Source organism: Rhinopithecus bieti, unplaced genomic scaffold (assembly GCF_001698545.2).
Source record: "Rhinopithecus bieti isolate Rb0 unplaced genomic scaffold, ASM169854v2 scaffold_51732, whole genome shotgun sequence".
Taxonomy (NCBI): Eukaryota; Metazoa; Chordata; class Mammalia; order Primates; family Cercopithecidae; genus Rhinopithecus; species Rhinopithecus bieti.
This window is the reverse complement of record NW_016821090.1, coordinates 412,209-431,326: the sequence shown is the minus strand read 5'-3', so window position 1 is coordinate 431,326 and position 19,118 is coordinate 412,209. Positions and strand designations below refer to the sequence as shown.

At 37.2% G+C, this 19,118-nt stretch overlaps 1 protein-coding gene and 1 long non-coding RNA gene across 7 annotated transcripts in view; one reads left to right on the top strand and one right to left on the bottom strand.

Moving 5' to 3' along the window:
- The window catches only part of LOC108520699 (uncharacterized), a 91,902-nt gene extending 82,501 nt beyond the window's left edge, over positions 1-9,401 (bottom strand). For all 3 annotated transcript variants that reach the window (XR_001882979.1, XR_001882981.1, XR_001882980.1), the window contains exons 1-2: positions 9,352-9,401; positions 9,027-9,150 (exon numbers count right to left, since the gene is read on the bottom strand). This is a non-coding gene — a long non-coding RNA (uncharacterized LOC108520699). The remainder of the gene's footprint in view (positions 1-9,026; positions 9,151-9,351) is intronic.
- Positions 5,950-19,118, top strand: part of NME8 (NME/NM23 family member 8) — a 48,124-nt gene continuing 34,955 nt past the window's right edge. The window contains exons 1-6 of one of the 4 annotated variants that reach the window (XM_017860171.1): positions 5,950-6,047; positions 7,248-7,284; positions 7,363-7,420; positions 7,620-7,726; positions 13,459-13,530; positions 18,367-18,483. In XM_017860171.1, the coding sequence (XP_017715660.1) occupies positions 7,252-7,284; positions 7,363-7,420; positions 7,620-7,726; positions 13,459-13,530; positions 18,367-18,483 (387 nt within the window). In that variant the 5' untranslated portion in view covers positions 5,950-6,047; positions 7,248-7,251. Of the gene's footprint in view, positions 6,114-7,247; positions 7,285-7,362; positions 7,421-7,619; positions 7,727-13,458; positions 13,531-18,366; positions 18,484-19,118 lie in introns of all 4 variants that reach the window. The other 3 variants (XM_017860173.1, XM_017860172.1, XM_017860174.1) reach the window with 3 other exon arrangements.

The following is a 19,118-nucleotide window of genomic DNA, read 5'->3' as shown; positions in this document are numbered from 1 at the left end:
ACCACAGCACCCAGCCTATTTTCAAGTGCATATATAAGGCTTAACAGGGTAGACTATAAACTGGGCCATTAAACAAATCGTAGTAGATTTCGAAAGACTGAAATCTTACAGAATATGTTCTCTGACCACAACAGAATTAAATTGGAAATCAGCAATGATAAAACACCTAGAAAAGTCCTATCTGGAAATCAGCCAACTCATATGTAAATAACCAACCCACAGGTAAAAGAAAAAAGAAACACACACAAAGTAAATTAGAAAATATTTATAAATGAATGGTGATTTTAAAAACACAATGTGTCGAAATATATAGGATGCAATTAATAAGACAGTTCTTCAAACTTTATACCTTAAACATTTTATATAGGTAAAGAACTCTTTAATTTTGAAAATTATGTTAACTAATTTTATTACTTTGTTCATAAGCCTCATGTTGTTTTGTTTTGTTGCTGTTATTAACTATTTCATTGAAATATATATCTTCACTCATATAAATATCTGTCATATGCCTAATAACAAGGTGCCAGGTTTTCTGACATCTACACTTTCTTCACCTACACATAGTTGTTGATTGAATGCACTTTGAAAACTAGGTCTAATGAAATGGCAGACATCTGGTGCTGCTCTTCTTGTCAGAAGTCAGATAGTCTCCTCTTCCCATTGTTTGCTTCTCTAATATTCTGAATGCATATACTGTACTCATCCTACATTTCCACTCCTTCTTTTCCTATCTCTGTCCCAATGTAAGACAATTTAAAATTATTATCCAGCAGAGTCTTGGAACCACCTTATACTAGTTAATGAGAACAAATTGTTAGGTTCCAGGACTTGTGTGAGATGATCATTAATCACAGCCATTACAAAAAATATATGAAGTAACAAATTATTTATATTTAAAACATAAGTAATAAATTTCTCAAATTTCTCATCACTTCCTTATCACTTTGTCACATTTTACTATTTTCTGTGCTCTTAAAATTACTTGTATATATTGTATCTTTAGGTAAAAACACCAACCATGTAATGGTTAGTGCATATCTTTTGTGTCCCGTGGCATCATGCTGGTAACTTGAAACTGAACATGGTGGGAATATTTACACCATGGAAATCTGCAAATGCCACAAATCAGCACTTTATTGATTTGTTGATTGTTAATGCAGATTAAATGTTAAAGTATGTTGCATCTGTAGTTGTTATATTCTAAAAAGCACCCAATATTTGAGAAATAATCTTCCAGTATTTGCAAACTATTACCATACTCAGCAAGAAGTCATTTATGTCATTGATGAATGGGTGAAATTCTAACATATCTTCATTGTTTCACTTCGTCGAACTCATTAATGTATGTTGAAATGTTGATCAACATTCTTACTGGAACTACACACATTCACTGATGACATGAATAATTTCTTTGCTGAATCATATAGTAAACAAGCATTTATTCAGCTTCTGAACAAATTGCAACCATGAATTGGCTATGGAAACACAAGTTTGGCAAAATTAAAGAAAACACTTTTGTAAAAATCAATTGACTCTATGGGATTTGCAATAAAGAGTACTGTATATTTTATAATATATATTAAAAATGTGAAACATCATTTTAACAATTAAATTTGTAATACTTCGTTGTATCCATTTTTTTCCAAGAGAACTGTTATCAACATTTACCAGCATATTATGGATTATGACTCTCAGGATATCACAAGTTAATTCTTCCATTTTCTCACTCTTGGTTTTCTTATTTAGAAAGAATTGTGATCTTCCATAAATACAGCAAATAAGGGAGTAAAAGGTAGAAAATAGTACATAAATTGCATTACGAATCAGTGCCTGGACTGCAGAGGGATGGCTACTGTTTTGGTTTATTGCAACTCTCTGAGTCTCTGGGACAGAAAGCAGACAGGGAGGTCCAAAACCTCTTTCTGATTAGTTTCAGGCTGGCAGATTTGCTCGGATATAGAAACTGCACAAAATTTTTATCTCATCCCAAACCCATCAATCTTGCAATTCCCGATAGGTTGCAGTTGTAATAGGTTCACTCATTCTGTTTTATTATTATGAGTTTTATTATTCTCAGTGTCTTAATTTCATATACAATGGGAAAAGAGAATATCTAATTTAGTATTATTTTGCAGGTGACTTTTAAAATTGTAATTCAGAATCTGCCATTTTGATCTAGTGGAGATAGGAGACATTTTTTTAAAGTTATATAAAGTTCTCCTGGATAGATGACTAGCTTACTTCTATCTCTAGCTGAAGTGATAAAATTAAAGGAAGTCCCTATACCATTTATTTTCTTTGTGGTCTACTTAATTACCTGGATCAGATTTCTTTTTTTAAGCATTGTGTCTTTATTTTATTAAACTTAAAAAAAATTTCAGCCTTTATTTTAGAAATGAGGGGTACATGTGCAGATTTATTGCATGGGAATATTGCATGATGCCGAGGTTTGGGGTACAAATCCCATCACTCAGGTAATGAGCATAGTACCTGATAAGTAGTTTTTCAACCCACATCTCCCTCCTTGTCTCCCTTTTATAGTAATCTTCAGTACTATTGTTCCAATATTTATGTCCATGTGTGCTCAGTGTTTAGCTTCCACTTGCAAGTGACAACATGCAGTATTTGGTTTTCTGTTCCCACATTAATTCATTTAGGATTATAACCTCCAATTGCATCCATGTTGCTACAAAGGACATGATTTCATTCTTTTTAATGGTTGTGTCATATTCCATGGTGTATATGTTTACATACACATTTTCTTTCTCCAGTGTACCATTGATGAGCACCTGGATTAATTCCATGTCTTTATATTGTGAATAGCTCCGTGATGAACATGTGAATGCATTGTCTTTTTGGTAGAATAATTTATTTTCCTTTGGGTATATATCCAATAAGATTGCTGGGTCAAATTGTAGCTCTCTCTGTTTTAAGTTCTCTGAGAAATCACCAGGCAGATTTCTTGAATTCAAAAATTAAGAATTTTATTTATCCTCATTGAAGAGTACATAAATGTGTCAAGAATATCTGCTACTTCCAAATGTACTAGCTTGCTACCTAATTTTAAAGTATTTATGTACAAATGGTGATGCTAGGTGCCAGAGAGGATTTCGAGAGGAAGAGAGCAAAGTGAAAACAATTCTACAATCCAGTTCTTCTTTTCTGGGTCTTCCTATATATTTAGAAGTCATGAGAATGCACAAATGAAATAATTAGGCACTAATAAACTTGTGTCCCAAGGAAGCAAATTAAGCATTATACATAGTGGTGTGTGAGAGTAAGAAAAGGCAGGTTAATGTAGGGGAGTACCTTTAATGAATATTGAAAGATAAAGTCAAATATATGCAAGGAGCAAAACAAACTATTAGATCCCTTCAGAAGTAACATCTCCCATAGGCTTTTTGGCATTTATAGCTTACACTCTCCTATAATAAAATATACATTGTCTTGTAACCAACATTTTCAGAGAATTTGTCCTTAAAGTCAATTCTGGGCAGACCCAAGTCAAAAGCTCTTCAGATTTATGTTTTAAAGCTTCAACATTCAAATTTTTTGCAATTAGTAGTAATGATGTAGAAAAAAAAAACCTAATTACATCTTCCTTCCATGTATTGGCCACTGGTAAATGTTTGTTCTAATTTGAGAATACATTGAAACTTCTTCTTGCATCAAAGTGTTATATGAAGAACTTGCCTGAAATATTTGCATAACATTTCTCCATGTGAACTATTATGTTGAATCGAAGAAGAATCAAAAGTCAATTTGCTAACAGTCTGACTCTGGTGAAATAGCAATTATAGGAAATACATAAAACTGCTTTGAAAATAGCAGATGATTTTAGATCCTTGAGGAATCACCACACTGTCTTCCACAATGGTTGAAATAATTACACTCCCATCAACAGTGTAAAAGCGTTCCTATTTCTCCATATCCTCTCCAGCATCTGTTGTTTCCTGATTTTTTAATGATTGCCATTCTAACTGGTGTGAGATGGTATCTCATTGTGGTTTTGATTTGCATTTCTCTAATGACCAGTGATGAAAAGCTTTTGTTTATATGTTTGTTGGCCTCACAAATGTCTTCTTTTGAGAAGTGTCTGCTCATATCCTTTGCCCACTTTTTGATGGGGTTATTTGCTTTTTTCTTGTAAATTTATTTAAGTTCCTTGTAGATTCTGGATATTAGCCCTTTGTGAGATAGATAGATTGCAAAATTTTTCCCCCATTCTGTAGGTTGCCTGTTCACTCTGATGGTAATTTATTTTGCTGTGCAGAGGCTCTTTAGTTTAATTAGATCCCATTTGTCAATTTTGGCGTTTGTTACCATTTGATCCAGCAATCCCAGTACTGGGTATATACCCAAAGGATTATAAATCATACTATTATAAAGACACATGCACATGTATGTTTATTGCAGCACTATTCACAATAGCGAAGACTTGGAACCAACTCAAATGCCCATCAATGATAGACTGGATGAAGAAAACGTGGCACATATACACCAAGGAATACTATGCAGCCATAAAAAATGAACTCATGTCCTTTGCAGGGACATGGATGAAGCTGGAAACCATCATTCTCAGCAAACTAACACAAGAACAGAAAACCAAACACCGAATGTTCTCACTCATAAGTGGGAGTTGAACAATGAGAACACATGGACCAGGGAGGGAAATGTCACACACTGGGGCCTGTCAGGGGGTGGGGTGCTAGGGGAGGGATAGCATTAGGGGAAATACCTAATGTAGATGACAGGTTGATGGCTGCAGCAAGCCACCATGGCATATGTATACCTATGTAACAAACCTGCACTTTCTGCACATGTGTCACAGAACTTAAAGCATAATTAAAAAAAAAAAAAGAAAGAAAGAAAATTGCAGATGGTGAAGTGAAGGAGTACTACATGTCCTGTCTTGATAGGATATGATCCTGGTCAAAAATCCTTCTATAGGTAGCCCTCTCATCTATTTTTGTAGATCCACTCCAGGGATGAGGATCCCTACAAAGGTTCATTGTGTCCCTCTACTCTACGGTTGCTTTCTATATCTCAGCCTGCGGATTAATCAGAAACTGTTGTTAAAAAGTATTTCCAGATGCTGCACGTGGGAAGGAGGAAGGAAAGTGAAGAGAAAAAAAAAAGACGAAGAAAGAAAGAGAAAGAAAGAAAAAAGAAGGAAGGAAGAGAGAGAGAGAGAGAGAGAAAGAAAAAAAAAGAAAGAAAAAAGAAAGAACGAAAGAAAGAAAAAGAAAGAAAGAAAAAGAAAGAAAGAAAGAAAGAAAGAAAGAAAGAAAGAAAGAAAGAAAGAAAGAAAGAAAGAAAGAAAGAAGGAAGGAAGGAAGGAAGGAAAGAAAGAAGTAACGAAGCAGGTTAGATGAAGACACAGTTAAAAAGAAAAAAAATGCTGTTGCTGGCAGAGAGCCTTCTGCTCCAATTTGAGGAGTATGCATTTTATGCTGTAAAGTGTGGCCAGTCACGGGAGGATTCAAAGCCAAGGAGAGATATGATCAAATCTACACTTGGGAAAGCACACCTTGGTGCACGTCTAGGGGATAGGAGAATGGGGGGATGGGAGGATGGGGGATGCAAGTTTGGGGATGAGGCAGCTGAAGAACAGAAAGAGTCTTGTGATGGTGGAACCAGGACTTCGTTGTTCCTTCATTGTGTGGGCAGAAGAGGTGGAGGATTTTAGGCGCCACCTGGTCTTGTCCCTGCTGCCCAAGTATAGCTGCTGGCTGGAGCAGGGGCCTCGAGACGCCGCTCAAGCCTCATGGGCAGATGGGTTGGACAAAACGTTGTCCCCCTTCTTCTTCTCAGACAGGCAGGGAATTCCTCTTCTTCCTTTTGGTGAATCAGCTGGAGAAGAAAGCCCAGCAAGAGGTCGGCCAGCCTCAGCCCCGGGCCCTAGCAGGGCCCTAGGTACTGGAATGGAACTTCACCGACCTCACCGCTCAAACGGCCACAACGAGCGAGCTGATTTAGATCCTCTGGGCCTGTTCCTTCCTTTTCTTTAAACGTCCCAGCCTAGCTTAGAGGAGGACCTGTTTTGTGTAAGGCTTGCCGGAGGAACCAGAACCTTTCCTGGGATACGGGCTTGCTGTGGCCTTTCCTTTCTTGTATGCTAGTGTCCACTATCGCCCACACGCTGACGGACCCCTGTTCTACACCGCCCCGATACCACTGAATAGGGAGTTTGGGAAGTTTATGTTGTTCCCCAGAAAACACTACTGGCCTTGTTCTCAGGGTTAAATATCCTTAGAGCAGCCAGATCTGAAGAGGGACCCCAGAAACATCCACGGGCATGTTCACAGACAATATGTTTGCAATGGATAATATAGGAAACACTTTCTAATATTTCAGGAAAACAAAACTTTTTAAAAAACTAGACAACGTGTAACTCCTAACATTCTTACCTTGTTGATACAGGACTGTTGGGAGGATAAGATAGCGTGGCAGCTATAAGCATTTAGCATAGAGCCTAGCATACAAGAGTCCTTCCATGACATTTGCTTCTCTCTCTCCAGCAAAGATGAGACTGCGCAATTCAATATACGTGGGGAAATTTTTCACTACTATATTAACATGTTATTTGCAGTTAGAAATAATTAATACTGTAATCCCAGCACTCTGGGAGGCCAAGGTGGGAGGATCACAAGGTCAGGAGATTGAGACTCTCCTGGTTAACATGGTGAAACTCTGTCTCTACTAAAAATACAAAAAATTAGCCGGGCGTGATGGCGGGCACCTGTAGTCGCAGGTACTCTGGAGGCTGAGGCAGGAGAATCGCTTGAACCCAGAAGAGGGAGATTGCAGTGAGCCGAGATTGTGCCACTGTACTCCAGTGTGGGCAACAGAGTGAGACTCTGTCTCAAAAAAAAAAAAAAAAAAGAATAAGACCTAGTATTTGCTAGCACAAACAGGTGACTGCAGTCAAAAAAATCTAAATTGTACATTTTAAAATAATTAAGAGTATAATTGGATTGTTTGTAACACAAAGGATAAATGCTTGAGGAGATGGTTATCCCATTTACCCTGATGTGATTATTATGCATTGCATACTTGTACCAAAATATTTCAGATTTAAATAAACAAATATTTAAGTACATAAATACAGAGATACATAAATATATACACTTACTATGTACCCACAAAATTAAAATAAAATTGTTTTAAAAGATGTTGTTTGCATGCATTAAGAAGATATTATTTAAATTTCTGACTTAAAATTTTCTTTCTTTTCATGATGGTAGATAAATGGCAAGCAAAAAACGAGAAGTCCAGTTACAGGTGGGTCTGACATATCAACAGTTCTTTATCTGGTGCACTGGTGCTTGAATACCCTTTACAGTGCCTTCCTCTTTGCAGACAGTCATCAATAATCAAAGCCTGTGGGATGAAATGTTGCAGAACAAAGGCTTAACAGGTATAAGGGCTCCCCGGTTGTCTGGCCACCTGGGGTTTGACCTAGGGCACCTCCTGGCACCCTGTCCCTCTAGAGTGCCACTCCCCACTTTGATCAAGAAATCCTCAAGTGCCTTTGCCCTGGCCGTGGCTCCAAATTGGGATAACTGCTATCCTAGATTGGTAGACTTAGTTATTTCATAAATATCATCATCTTCTAGTGATTGATGTTTACCAAGCCTGGTGTGGACCTTGCAAAGCCATGCAACCTTTATTCAGAAAATTGAAAAATGAACTGAACGAAGATGAAATTCTGCATTTTGCTGTCGTAAGAATTTTGTTTTCATTAAACCACTGTTTTCACGTTATATTAAATGTTTAAGTATCCTCTAATACTTTAAGTATTGTCTTAATTTAAACAACCTGTCATTTCTTCAAAATAGATAGTCTTTACTGGGCAGTTTTACTATATATTTAGTTCTACTAGATCTGAGAATGAACATGATTTTTATCCCATTCTTACAACATTGAGGCTATTTACCATGACTGTGAAAGTTAGAAAAGGGTAATAGTGGATATGTCTATTGTTCTGTTTCCTTTCACCTGACCACATGTTCAGTGTGTGTCCTTTAGAATAAGGGCTGCAAAAGCTGTTTACTGGGTATCATTGAGTAATGCTCTGGCATTAACCCAGTTACCATATTTTCCAGCAGCAATGATATTCTTCCTCATTTATTTGCTACCTACTTGCAATAAGGGATTAAAATATTATAGCCAAACACATTTTACTTAATCGTACCGTTTATTCAATGTATTCACATAAAATGATCAACTAATTAGAATTTTGTTGTCCAACATGGTAGCTACTAGGCATAAGTGACTATGGAGCTCTTGAAATGTAGCTGGTCCAACTGAGGAAATGAATTTTTAATTTTAATGATTTAAATCTGAATTTTAAACCTGACACTCAATTGAGTTATTGTAAAACCTTTAAAATCTGGGATAACTTGAGTATGTGGATCTACTATTTAACTGTAAATTTTATGAAAGCTAATTAAGGATTAATTATTTCTGATTAACATTTAGCATATGAATTAAGATGTACTCTTAAGTGTAAGAGATTCATTAGATTTTAAAGATTTAATATGGAAATAGAAAGTGAAATATGCCATTAATAATTTTATACATTGATTACATGTTGAAATGATAATATTTTGGACGTATCAGGTTAAGTAAAATTTATTATCACATTATTTTCACCTTTTTTGGTTTTTAAATGTGGCTACTAGAGAATTTATATGTGTGGCTTACATAATATATTTATATTATATAGAAAAGCACCCAAACCAACTAGACTTAAGATATAGGAGCAGGTAACAGATGATAACAGATCTTTACTCCTTATCTCTGAAATACATAGTCCCTAATGCAGACGTGCAACCACAACCCACTCATGTTCTCCCAGTCACAGGTCTTTCATGGCCCCGCTTTCAACTCAAACATTGGAATGGGTTTGCCTACTGACCTTTTATTTCACTATCCATCCCCTTCTTTAAATGCATTTTCCACAGGACTTATTTTCCTTAGTTCAAGATGCTGAATAAGCAGTTTAAAGGCTAGACACTCACCTCTTATTATTTTTCTATTCAAGAAAGTAAGTGGCTGTCCACAGTAGTTAAATCCTGTTGTTCTGGTGAAGGAATTGACTTTTTTTTGGTCTTCTGAAATAAGGACTTTGTAAGGTTTTCATTCCTTTAATTAAAAAAAGAAAAAGTCTTTACATAGTTGTTATTTTTAGAGCAGTTTTAGGCTCACAGCAAAATTTACCAGAAAATAAAGAGTTCTCATATATCCCCTATCCCCACACTCTCATAGCCTTTTCCACCATCAATCCCGTATCAGAGTGGTACGTTGTTACAACGGATGAGCCTACACTGGCACATCATTATTTACCAAAATCCATAGTCTACATTAAAGTTCATTCTTGGTGTTGTATAGTTTAGGGACTTTAACAAATGTATAATGACATGTACTTACTATATTATGACATCATATAGCATAGTTTCATTCCCTGCAAAATCCTCTGTAATCTGTTCATCTCTCCCTACCCCATAACCTCTGGCAATCACCAATCTTTTGACTACCTCCATAGTTTTGCCTTTTCCAGAACGTCATATGGTTAGAATCACATAGTGTAGAGACTTTTCAGATTGGCTTCTTTTACTTAGTGATATGCTCCATGTCTTTTAATGAGTTGACAGCTCATTTCTTTTTAGTGTCAAATAGTACTTCATTATCTGGATGTGCCAGGGTTTACTTCTCCATTCACCTGCTGAAGAACATCTTGGTTGCTTCCAACTTTCAGCAGTTAGGAAAAGGCTGCTATAAACATCCATGCTTAAGTTTTTGCGTGAACATACATTATCAACTAATTTGGATAAATATCCAGGAGCAAGAGTGCTGGATCATGTGGTAATGATATGTTTTATTTTGTAAGAAACCACCAAATCTTCTTCCTAAGCAGCTGTACCATTTTGCGTTCTTACCAACAATGAATGAGAGTTCCTGTTGCTCCACATCCTCACCAGCAGCCGCTCTCTGGATTTTGGTCATCCTAATAGGTGTGTAGTGGAATCACATTGTAGTTTTAGTTTGCATTTCCCAAGATTATGTGATGTGGAGCGTCTTTATATATACTTATTTGCCATCTGTATGTTTTCTTTGAGGAGGTGTCTGCTAAGGATTTTGGCTTATTTTTTAATTGGGTTGTTTGTTCTCTTATGGTTGAGTTTCAAGCATTCTGTGTATTTTGAATAACAGTTCTTTATCAGGTATTACTTTTGCAAATAGTTTATCCCAGTCTGTGGCTTGTTTTTTCATCCTATTGTCATTGTAGTTTTTTTAAAGACAAGATTCTATAACAACCTGTTTCACTCTGAAGAATCAGAACCACCAGAAAGCAATTAGGAAGTTATTCCAGACTTGATTCTTCACAAGGAAGAAAAATCAAGTTAGAAGAGCAGAGAATAGGGCCTAAAGGAGATTGCCACATGCAGTTGGAAAGGGGTTGATAGAAGTTAAAAGGCAGCGTCACAGGTGTCTAACAGCCGACAGATAGATCACAGGAAATTGAGGATCAGGAAATTCTTGTGAATCCTGGTAGTTGGCATTAGGAAACTTTGTTCAAAAGTCATAGGAGTAGACATTCACATAGACTAGGGGTTCTGGATTCTGGTGAACTGCCCATAAAGGTGCAAGAAAATTGTATCTCCAAACCTCCATTGTGAGCAGTAATGGAGGGATGCCCTCTGTTGGACATATTGTTTTCTGCTGTTAATCAAAGAAGAGAGACACTGAACTTGAACATGTAGGTCCAAAATTAAAATGTATGAGGTTGATTACCTATTAAAATTACCCTGAGCTGAATGGTCAGTATACAATTTTTTTCTGCTGTGTGCCTTTTTAAAAGAGGAACATTAAATATTTTGTGTATATATATATATAGGCATATAAAAATTTAGTAAATGGTGTTTATTATAGTTACTATTATATTACTATTAAATTACTTAATCCTTAATAATTTATGTATTATAATATAAACATTGTAATTGTAATACCTGAATTACTTCTAAATACAGTTGACCCTCAGCAATACTGGAGTTAGGTGTTCTAACCCCCCTATGAAGTAAAAAACTCATGTATGACTTTTAACTCCACCAAAACTTAACTACTAATAACCTACTGTTGACTGGAAACCTTATGGGTAACATAAACAGTCGATTAACATATATTCTCTATGTTATGTGTACTATATACTATATTCTTGCAATAAAGTAAGCTAGAGAAAAGAAAATAGTATTAAGAAAATTATAAGGAAAACCAAATATATTTACTATGCCTTAAGTGGAAGTGGATTACCATAAAAGTCTTCATCCTCATCATCTTAACATTGAGTAGGTTGAGGAGGAGAAGAAGGAAGAGGAGTTGGTCTTTAAAAACAGTCTCTCACTGGTACGGTACTTCCTGACACCACGGACAAATCATTGATGGAACCAATCCAGAAAAAAAGATTCTCATTGTCCAGGATTTCTTGTTGTACAACTGAAAGACTGGAAGCTGGTATTATCTTTTCTCTTCAAGGATTGGGGGTTAGCAGTTTTATTGAGAAAGACAGCCCTGATCATAAACCTGACTGTGGCTGCATAAAACAGTTGAGTTAGCCTATCTCTTCTTCCTTAAGTCTTGGTGCTCACTTCTCTTCCTTACTAAATAACGACCTTTGTGGCATTCCCCTCACCCCACCAAAACCCAAGTTTAGGGCACTTTCACCTGTATTAAAAACCTGTTCAGGTAGACATCTTTTCCTCTTAATTATTTTCTTAAAGGCATCTGGAAACTTTTCTGCTGTCTCTTGGTCAGCAGCAACTGCTTCTCCTGATATGTTAATATTTTTTAGCCTTTTCAAAAATTATCAAACCATCCTTTGCAGGCATTAAATTCTCCATCCTTAGGTCCTTCACTTCCTTTTGCTTTAAGTTGCCATATGATGACTTTGCTTTTTTGGAATCGTATTAAGGGTCTATATGCATGCCTTTCTTATAGTAATCCTGCCCCTGCATAAAAGCTGCATTTTCAATGTGAGATAAAAAGATATTTCAAAAAAAAGTGCAAGATTTATATGCCTACTGACATAGCCGCAGCGATGGCTTCATGAACTTCTTTTAAAAGAAAAAAACAATTACTCTTAGACTGGATTCTTTTATCTTGAAATGGTGTGCAACCGCAGCCGCAGACCTCAATCTAGGGTACCTATCACGCAAGTCAGCTCTTTCTTGTAATGTCATGATTTTTCTCAGCTTTTTAGGAGCACTTCCAACATCCCTAGTAGCACTTTGTCTGGATCCCAAGGTGTTAGTCAAGGTTTATGGCATTGCACTAAACACAATGAAAATCCCACTTTGAAAAGCATTGCCTTAGATTACAAAAACCAACTGCTAGAAACTGAATGTTTGCCGTCAAATTTCATATATTAAAATCGTAATCCCAAATGTGATGATATTTGGAGATGGGAACTTTAGAAGGTAATTAGAATAAGGTCAAAGCCTTTATTTAAATAAAGGAAGAGACATGTGATTTCTTCCAGGTGAGGACATTAATGGAGAAGAAGGCCTTCACTTCTGGCACCCAGACTGTGTTGGCACCCTAGTCTGAGACTTCCAGCCTCCAGAACTATGAGAAATAAATGTTTGTTGTTCAGTCACCCAGTCAACAGCAATTTGCTATTGCAGTCCAAACTGACTAAGACACCAACTCTTACAGAAGACCCTACCAAACGATCTCATTCTGGCAGCTGGACCAATGGATACTACGTTAATATGGAAGAAGACACTATTATTGAATGTATAGTTGTTCATAATTAATTTGGAACAACTTGAAATTTACGAGAAAATATTTAGAAGATTACAGACATAAAATTCAAAATCTTTAAAAGTTGACCACTAATTTATTCAAGGAATGTTTAGTAAGCCTCTTTTCATGTATGACCCTATGACTGACAGAGGGAGATGAGATACAAACGTGGATAGGAAACGTACTCTATCTGTGCACACAACTCTCCTTCTAACAGAGCAGGTGCAGCAGGCCCACAGGTGCCTGTAGTAGAATATTAAAAGGGACATAGGTGCCTTGGGAGAGGGGCAGTAACATGTTGTGCCGAACAAGAGATGATTTACAGCAAAAGGATGTGAGACAGAATTAGAGGAAGGGTAGATGAACAGGGACAGTAAAAGAAGGGCAGGACCAGGGAGGAAAAGATGAGTAAATAAGTTTGGCTAAAGGTTGATTAATGTAAAGGGAAATGGTGAGGAAAGCTTAAGGCCAAATGATGTAGGGCTTGAATCGCCAGTATGTGCAGTTTGATCCCTAAAACCACTAGGGCATACACAATGTTGCTGCAGTAAACATAAAAATTATATGTATCTCTGCATTGTTTCAACATAGTGTACCAAACTACTTGAATATAGTTTTATTTATTATTATATGAAATATTTACTTTTTCAGGCAGAAGCTGACAACATTGTGACTTTGCAGCCATTTAGAGATAAATGTGAACCTGTTTTTCTCTTTAGTGTTGTAAGTATATTGACTTTCTCAATTGCATTATCAGATTCCAGTTTGCAGTTAAGAACAAGTAACACTGTAACATTACCATGAAATTGTTTGCCAATGACAGTAATTATACAATGTTTGCCTTATCTTTTCTTGACTATTTATAAATTTTATAATTTGGCCACTAGGAGCTTATAATGGATTGAAGGGATTAGATGATGACACACTGGGTTGATCAGGGAAAGGAAAAGTAATATGGTGTTTACCTTTACTAAGGAAATGATCGGAGATTTGTACAATAAATTATTTACAGGAGCAACAACTTGGAAATTTCTTAGATACCTAGCAGCAGAGAATTGGTTATAAACATTCGTGCATATCCATACACGGGAGCATCTGTATATCAGTCTTTTGTAATGCATATTACTCTTATCTCCATACTTACAAAGAAGAAAGCAAGTGGATTCACCAAAATGTTATAGTAGTTTTCTCTGTGTGAGGAACAGATGACTAATTTGAGTTTTATTATTCATACTATTCTATATTGTCCACATATTCTGTGAGGAATACACAACTTTAATAATCAGACAAGGGCCAGGCATAGTGGCTAACGCCTGTAATCTCAGCACTTTGGGATGCTGAGGTGGGAGGATTGCTTGAGGCCAGGAATTCAAGATCAACCAGGCCAACATAGGGAGACCACAACTCTGTTTTTAAAAATAAGTAATAATAAGCCGGGCGCGGTGGCTCACGCCTGTAATCCCAGCTCTCAGGGAGGCAGAGGCGGGAGGATAGCTTGAGCCCAGGAGTTCGAGACCTGCCTGGGTAATACAGCGAGACCCCGTTCTCCACAAAAAGGAAAAAAAAAAAAAGACAAAAAAAAAATAAGTAATAATAAAACAAATATAAAATATAAATGAATAATTAGAAAGACATCAAAAGTGCTATTTTCTAAAAGCAGAGTGTACAGTCAGTGCTAAATTGTGTGACACGGAGTATAGCTGCTACAGAGTTCAAGAACTGGGACAGAAGAAAGCCTTCAAGGAGCAGATAGATAGGACTTGGACTGTTCCTCCACTGTGGCATATTTAGTTTTGATATTAGAAATACTCATTAAAAAACACATCTTGGATATAGCTTCTTTCTGCTATTAAACAATACTCTTGCAACCCTTTCAAAGAGTTGAATTACTGGGTTAACGATAAAAAAATGCATTGAATGGTAAAAAATGCATTGTAGATCTCCTCTAAATTGGATGTTTAGAATTCAATGATTTAGGTGAGGGATCAGCCAGCGTTGTTGTTTTTGTTGTTGTTTGCTTTGTTTTGTTTTTTGTAAAGGGCCAGAGAGTGAATATTTTCAGCATGATTAAAATACAGTCTCTGGACTGGGCCGAGGTTTGCTGACTCCTAAACTAGATGTCATTACACTCATGAGGGGACCAGAATGAATAACAACACAGAGGCAGAATGGGTTTGGGGGGCTCCTGGAACAATGAGGAGGATTTAGCTGCATGTAGTGGGTAGGAGCATGAGACTAAGGAGAAAAGATTGGGCAGGTGGGTCACATTGTAGAGTCTGGAGCTCTGGGAGAGTTGATATGTCTGGGCATTTGTTTCCTCCAAATCTCATACAGAAATGTGACCTCCAACGTTGGAGGTGGGGCCTAGTGGGAGGCGTTTGGCTCATTGGGGTGGATGCCTCATAAATTACTTGGTGCCCTCCCTGCAGTAATGAGTGAGTTCTCCCTCTATTAGTTCATGCAGGAGCTGGTTATTTAAAGAGCTTGGCACTGTCTCACCTTTCTCTTCCTCTCTCTCTCTATGTGACATGCTGTCTCCCTTTCCCTTCCTCCATGAGAACAAGCTTCCTGAGGCCTCACCAGAAGCAGATGCTGCTGCCATGTTTGTACAGTCTGCAAAAGTTTGAGCCAAATAAACTTTTCTTTACAAAGTTCCCAGCTTCACATACTCCTTGATAACAACACAAAACAGACTAATCGGGCCATCACCCCGACAGCAAGTCCAGTCTGACCAGTAGACCCAGAGCCACTCTCCTTAAGTGGATCATCCAATCCATGTTCTCTAATCCCTGCAATCAGTGCCCAGAGTTTAAGTCCACCCTTCTTTGTAGCCATGTTTCATCCATCCTTCTAATGCTTCTTCTTTGTCACACCCAGTTCTCAAACTCTTCCCCTGCCTCCCAAACCTTTCCACTCTATGACATCTGGAATTAAAATGACTTCCTAAGATTTTTGACTATGGCTCTGAGCTTTTGTCTCACTTCCTTGGCTTACCTTAATTCTACCTTCTTCCTTTGGACACTCTCTCCACAGCCCAGAAGTGATAACTGTTTATTTCAAAATGTGGAATAGAGTTGGTATTTCCCTTACTTCTTAGGTCTTCAATAACTTTCTTTTCTTTGCTATTACTAGAGGTCTGTTTCACATGGCTAAATCTCCTGTTCCCCTATCTCTCTCTTGTCATTTGCTGACCTTCAAATCAGGTCTATTGATGACTGAAGTCTTTGGCATGTGGTTCAAAGTCTACTCTCAAGCCTGAGTCCTGCCATCACCTTGAGGACTTTAGTATCCACATTGACAACCCACCCAATAACCTGGCCTTTCAATTCTTGACCTCCTGGCTGCTAATAAAATTTTCTTCCAATAAACTTCATCCAATCACTTCTGCCATCATGTCTTAGACTGCCCATTGCTCCACATCTATAATCATTAATTTAAGAATAGAATTCTGTAATCACAAAAACACCAACAAGCCCAATGCTCATTTTATTCAGATATTCCCTCAATGTCCCTTTGTACGGGTCAGCATTTTTAGTTGACAACAGATTCATTCCAGCTAGTCTCAGCAGAAGCCTTCCTCAAGAGATATTAGATAGTTCACAGAATTGTTGAAAGATACTTTTTAGTTGGAAAGGGTAACTAGAGTTTCAGATTTCATTTAAACCTTATTCAACTGGATCCTTCTCACTGACTTTTGAATATGATTAAGTCTTTTCAATTTAAAAAATATATAATACTTCTTTCTGATAGCATATCCCTCTCTAGCCTTCACCATTTTCTTGTCTTCACCTCATAGCTAAATTGGTCAGAAGACTTTTCATATTTAAATTTACTTCTTTTCTTTCCATCCCATTAACTCCTTAATCCATTTTACATGAGTTCTGATTATTCCATCAAAATTGCTGTTGCTAATGTATTCAAGTACCAGCCTGTGCTAAGTATAATGGATATTGTTAGGTAGTCATCATTTGTGCCTCTTAAATGGATTGAATATGGTGACCATGTTCTCCTTTTTAAAATATTTGCTTCTTTTGGCTTATGTGACTTGGTTTTCCTTTCACCTTCCTGGATGCCACTTCCCTCTGTCCCTTTGAGAAATTCACCCTTCTTTATTCCATGATTAAATATTGACTTTATCAGGCAATACACTCTCCTTAGAAAATTTTGTCTACACACAGTTTCAATCATTACCATATGTATATCAATAAATCACGTTTACATCTTCAACTGAATCCTATGCTTTCCACTCACCTTTCCAGTTGGTGTCTTGGCATCTCCTATTGGCTTTCTCAAAAAGCATCTCACAGCAAACTCATTCAATACCAGATCTTCCTCCCCACAAAACACAGTTCTCTTCTATTGTCTCTGAATTTGGCATATAACATGATAATTTATAATTTATCCAGTTTTAAAGTGAGAAACAGAAGAGTTGCCTTGGTGACATCTCTTTACATCACATTCTATCCAAGTCACACCCTGAACCTGTCAATTTTACTGCCCAAGTTTCTGTCACACTCATCTACCTGTTTCCATCCTTTCCATCTCCACCACCATTATTTCTCCACCTCCACCTCTAGCGTGGCTCCTAACTTGTCTGCAAATATTTTCTTTTGCTGCCCCCAGCATTTTTTTCCCACACAGTAGGTGAAATAATTTTTACAAACAATTTTGATAGTGGTCACGGCCTCTGCTTAAACATTCTGACTGCACTTAGGATGAAGACTGAATCTCTGGCTCACCATGCTGTGCACAGTGTGGCTTCCCCTGGGTGCTGGGTTTCAACTCACACCAGGCTCCCCCTCACTTCGTCACTTGGCCGCGTCACTTGTCATCTTTCCTTCCAGTTTTAGAACCCTTATATCTGTTCTTCCTTTTGCTCTTCCTTCTCCTTTTTGCCCAATGAGCTCTGACCCATCTTTCATATTTTAAACCAAGAATCACTTCCTGACATTGAGAAGTACCTTCCCTGATCTCTTTGACCAAAACCCATCCTTATAGGTGCTCCAAGGGCTTTGCACCACTCTTGGTGGCACCTACTAAGGTTGCTGTTTCACGTGTTTGTGTTTACTAGGGCTTTTTAAATTTTTTTAATCTAATTAGGTCAGGTACCAGATCTATTATTTTATACCATTACGCCTGGTACAGCACCAGTAAACAGATGCTTAGTAAACAGGTGTTGAAAGGTGAGTGTAAGGGGCATGGTGTCAGAAATAACTAGGGAGGATGTCATTGGGAGGCCTATCCAGAATTGTTCAACTTTAAAGCAAGGATGCCTCAGGAAAGACTGCATCAGGTGAGAGCTCCTGCAGGGGGATGATTTGCTGCAAGGTGCTGGAGGACATGCAGATTGGAGGTAGAACTCAAAGAGCTGAGTTTACCAACTCAAGAACATTCACATTATTAAGACCTTACTGTAAAATGGTTAATTACCATAGCTAAAAGAGGATTCATGAGGATGAGACTAGGGTAGAAGGGAGGGATGACTTAGTCTAGTTTAAGTGTTAATTCTTGATGTGTTCCACAATGAAAGTTCCCCTCCTGTTTTCATTTCCCTTATAGAATGGCAAAATTATCGCAAAGATTCAGGGTGCAAATGCACCACTTGTTAATAAAAAAGTTATTAATTTGATCAATGAGGAGAGAAAAATTGCAGCAGGTGAAATGGCTCGACCTCAGGTAATACTTTGGATTAACAACAGTTTGAAGACAAGCTTATCATTTAGAGTGAAATAGAACAAAATGCACTACTGGTGCTAGGTACCTCTAAAAGCTTTGAGTACTTTATGTCTTTTAATTTTTAAAAAGTACATTACCTTTTATTTGATGTTTTCCTAAATGATTTAACCTAATTTTGTAACTATCTAGGTGTATAAATGGTGCAACCTTTCTGGGAAGCATTTTGGCAATGCGTATTTATATACATAAAAATGTATATATACCTTTTGGATAGTTCACAGAATCACTGAAGCATATTCATGGCTTCCCTGGAAGTTAGGAACCTGTGTCTTTCTGGTATTTTGCTCTTTAATAGGATATTGATTATTGGTTTAGAAAGATTTTGTTTAAGTTAAGGAAATATGCTTTTGTTCCAAATTTGCTGATAGTAATGGTCAAGAATAGATCTTCACACTTATCAAATGCTCTTTTGATCATTAACATGATAATCATATGTTTACAGTTTTCTTATTTATTAATTTCTGATTTGTTCTTATTTTATCTCCCATGCTCTTATTAAATTTTAAGGTTTGGCTGGGTGCGGTAGCTCACGCCTGTAATCCCAGCACTTTGGGAGGCCGAGGTGGGTGGATCAC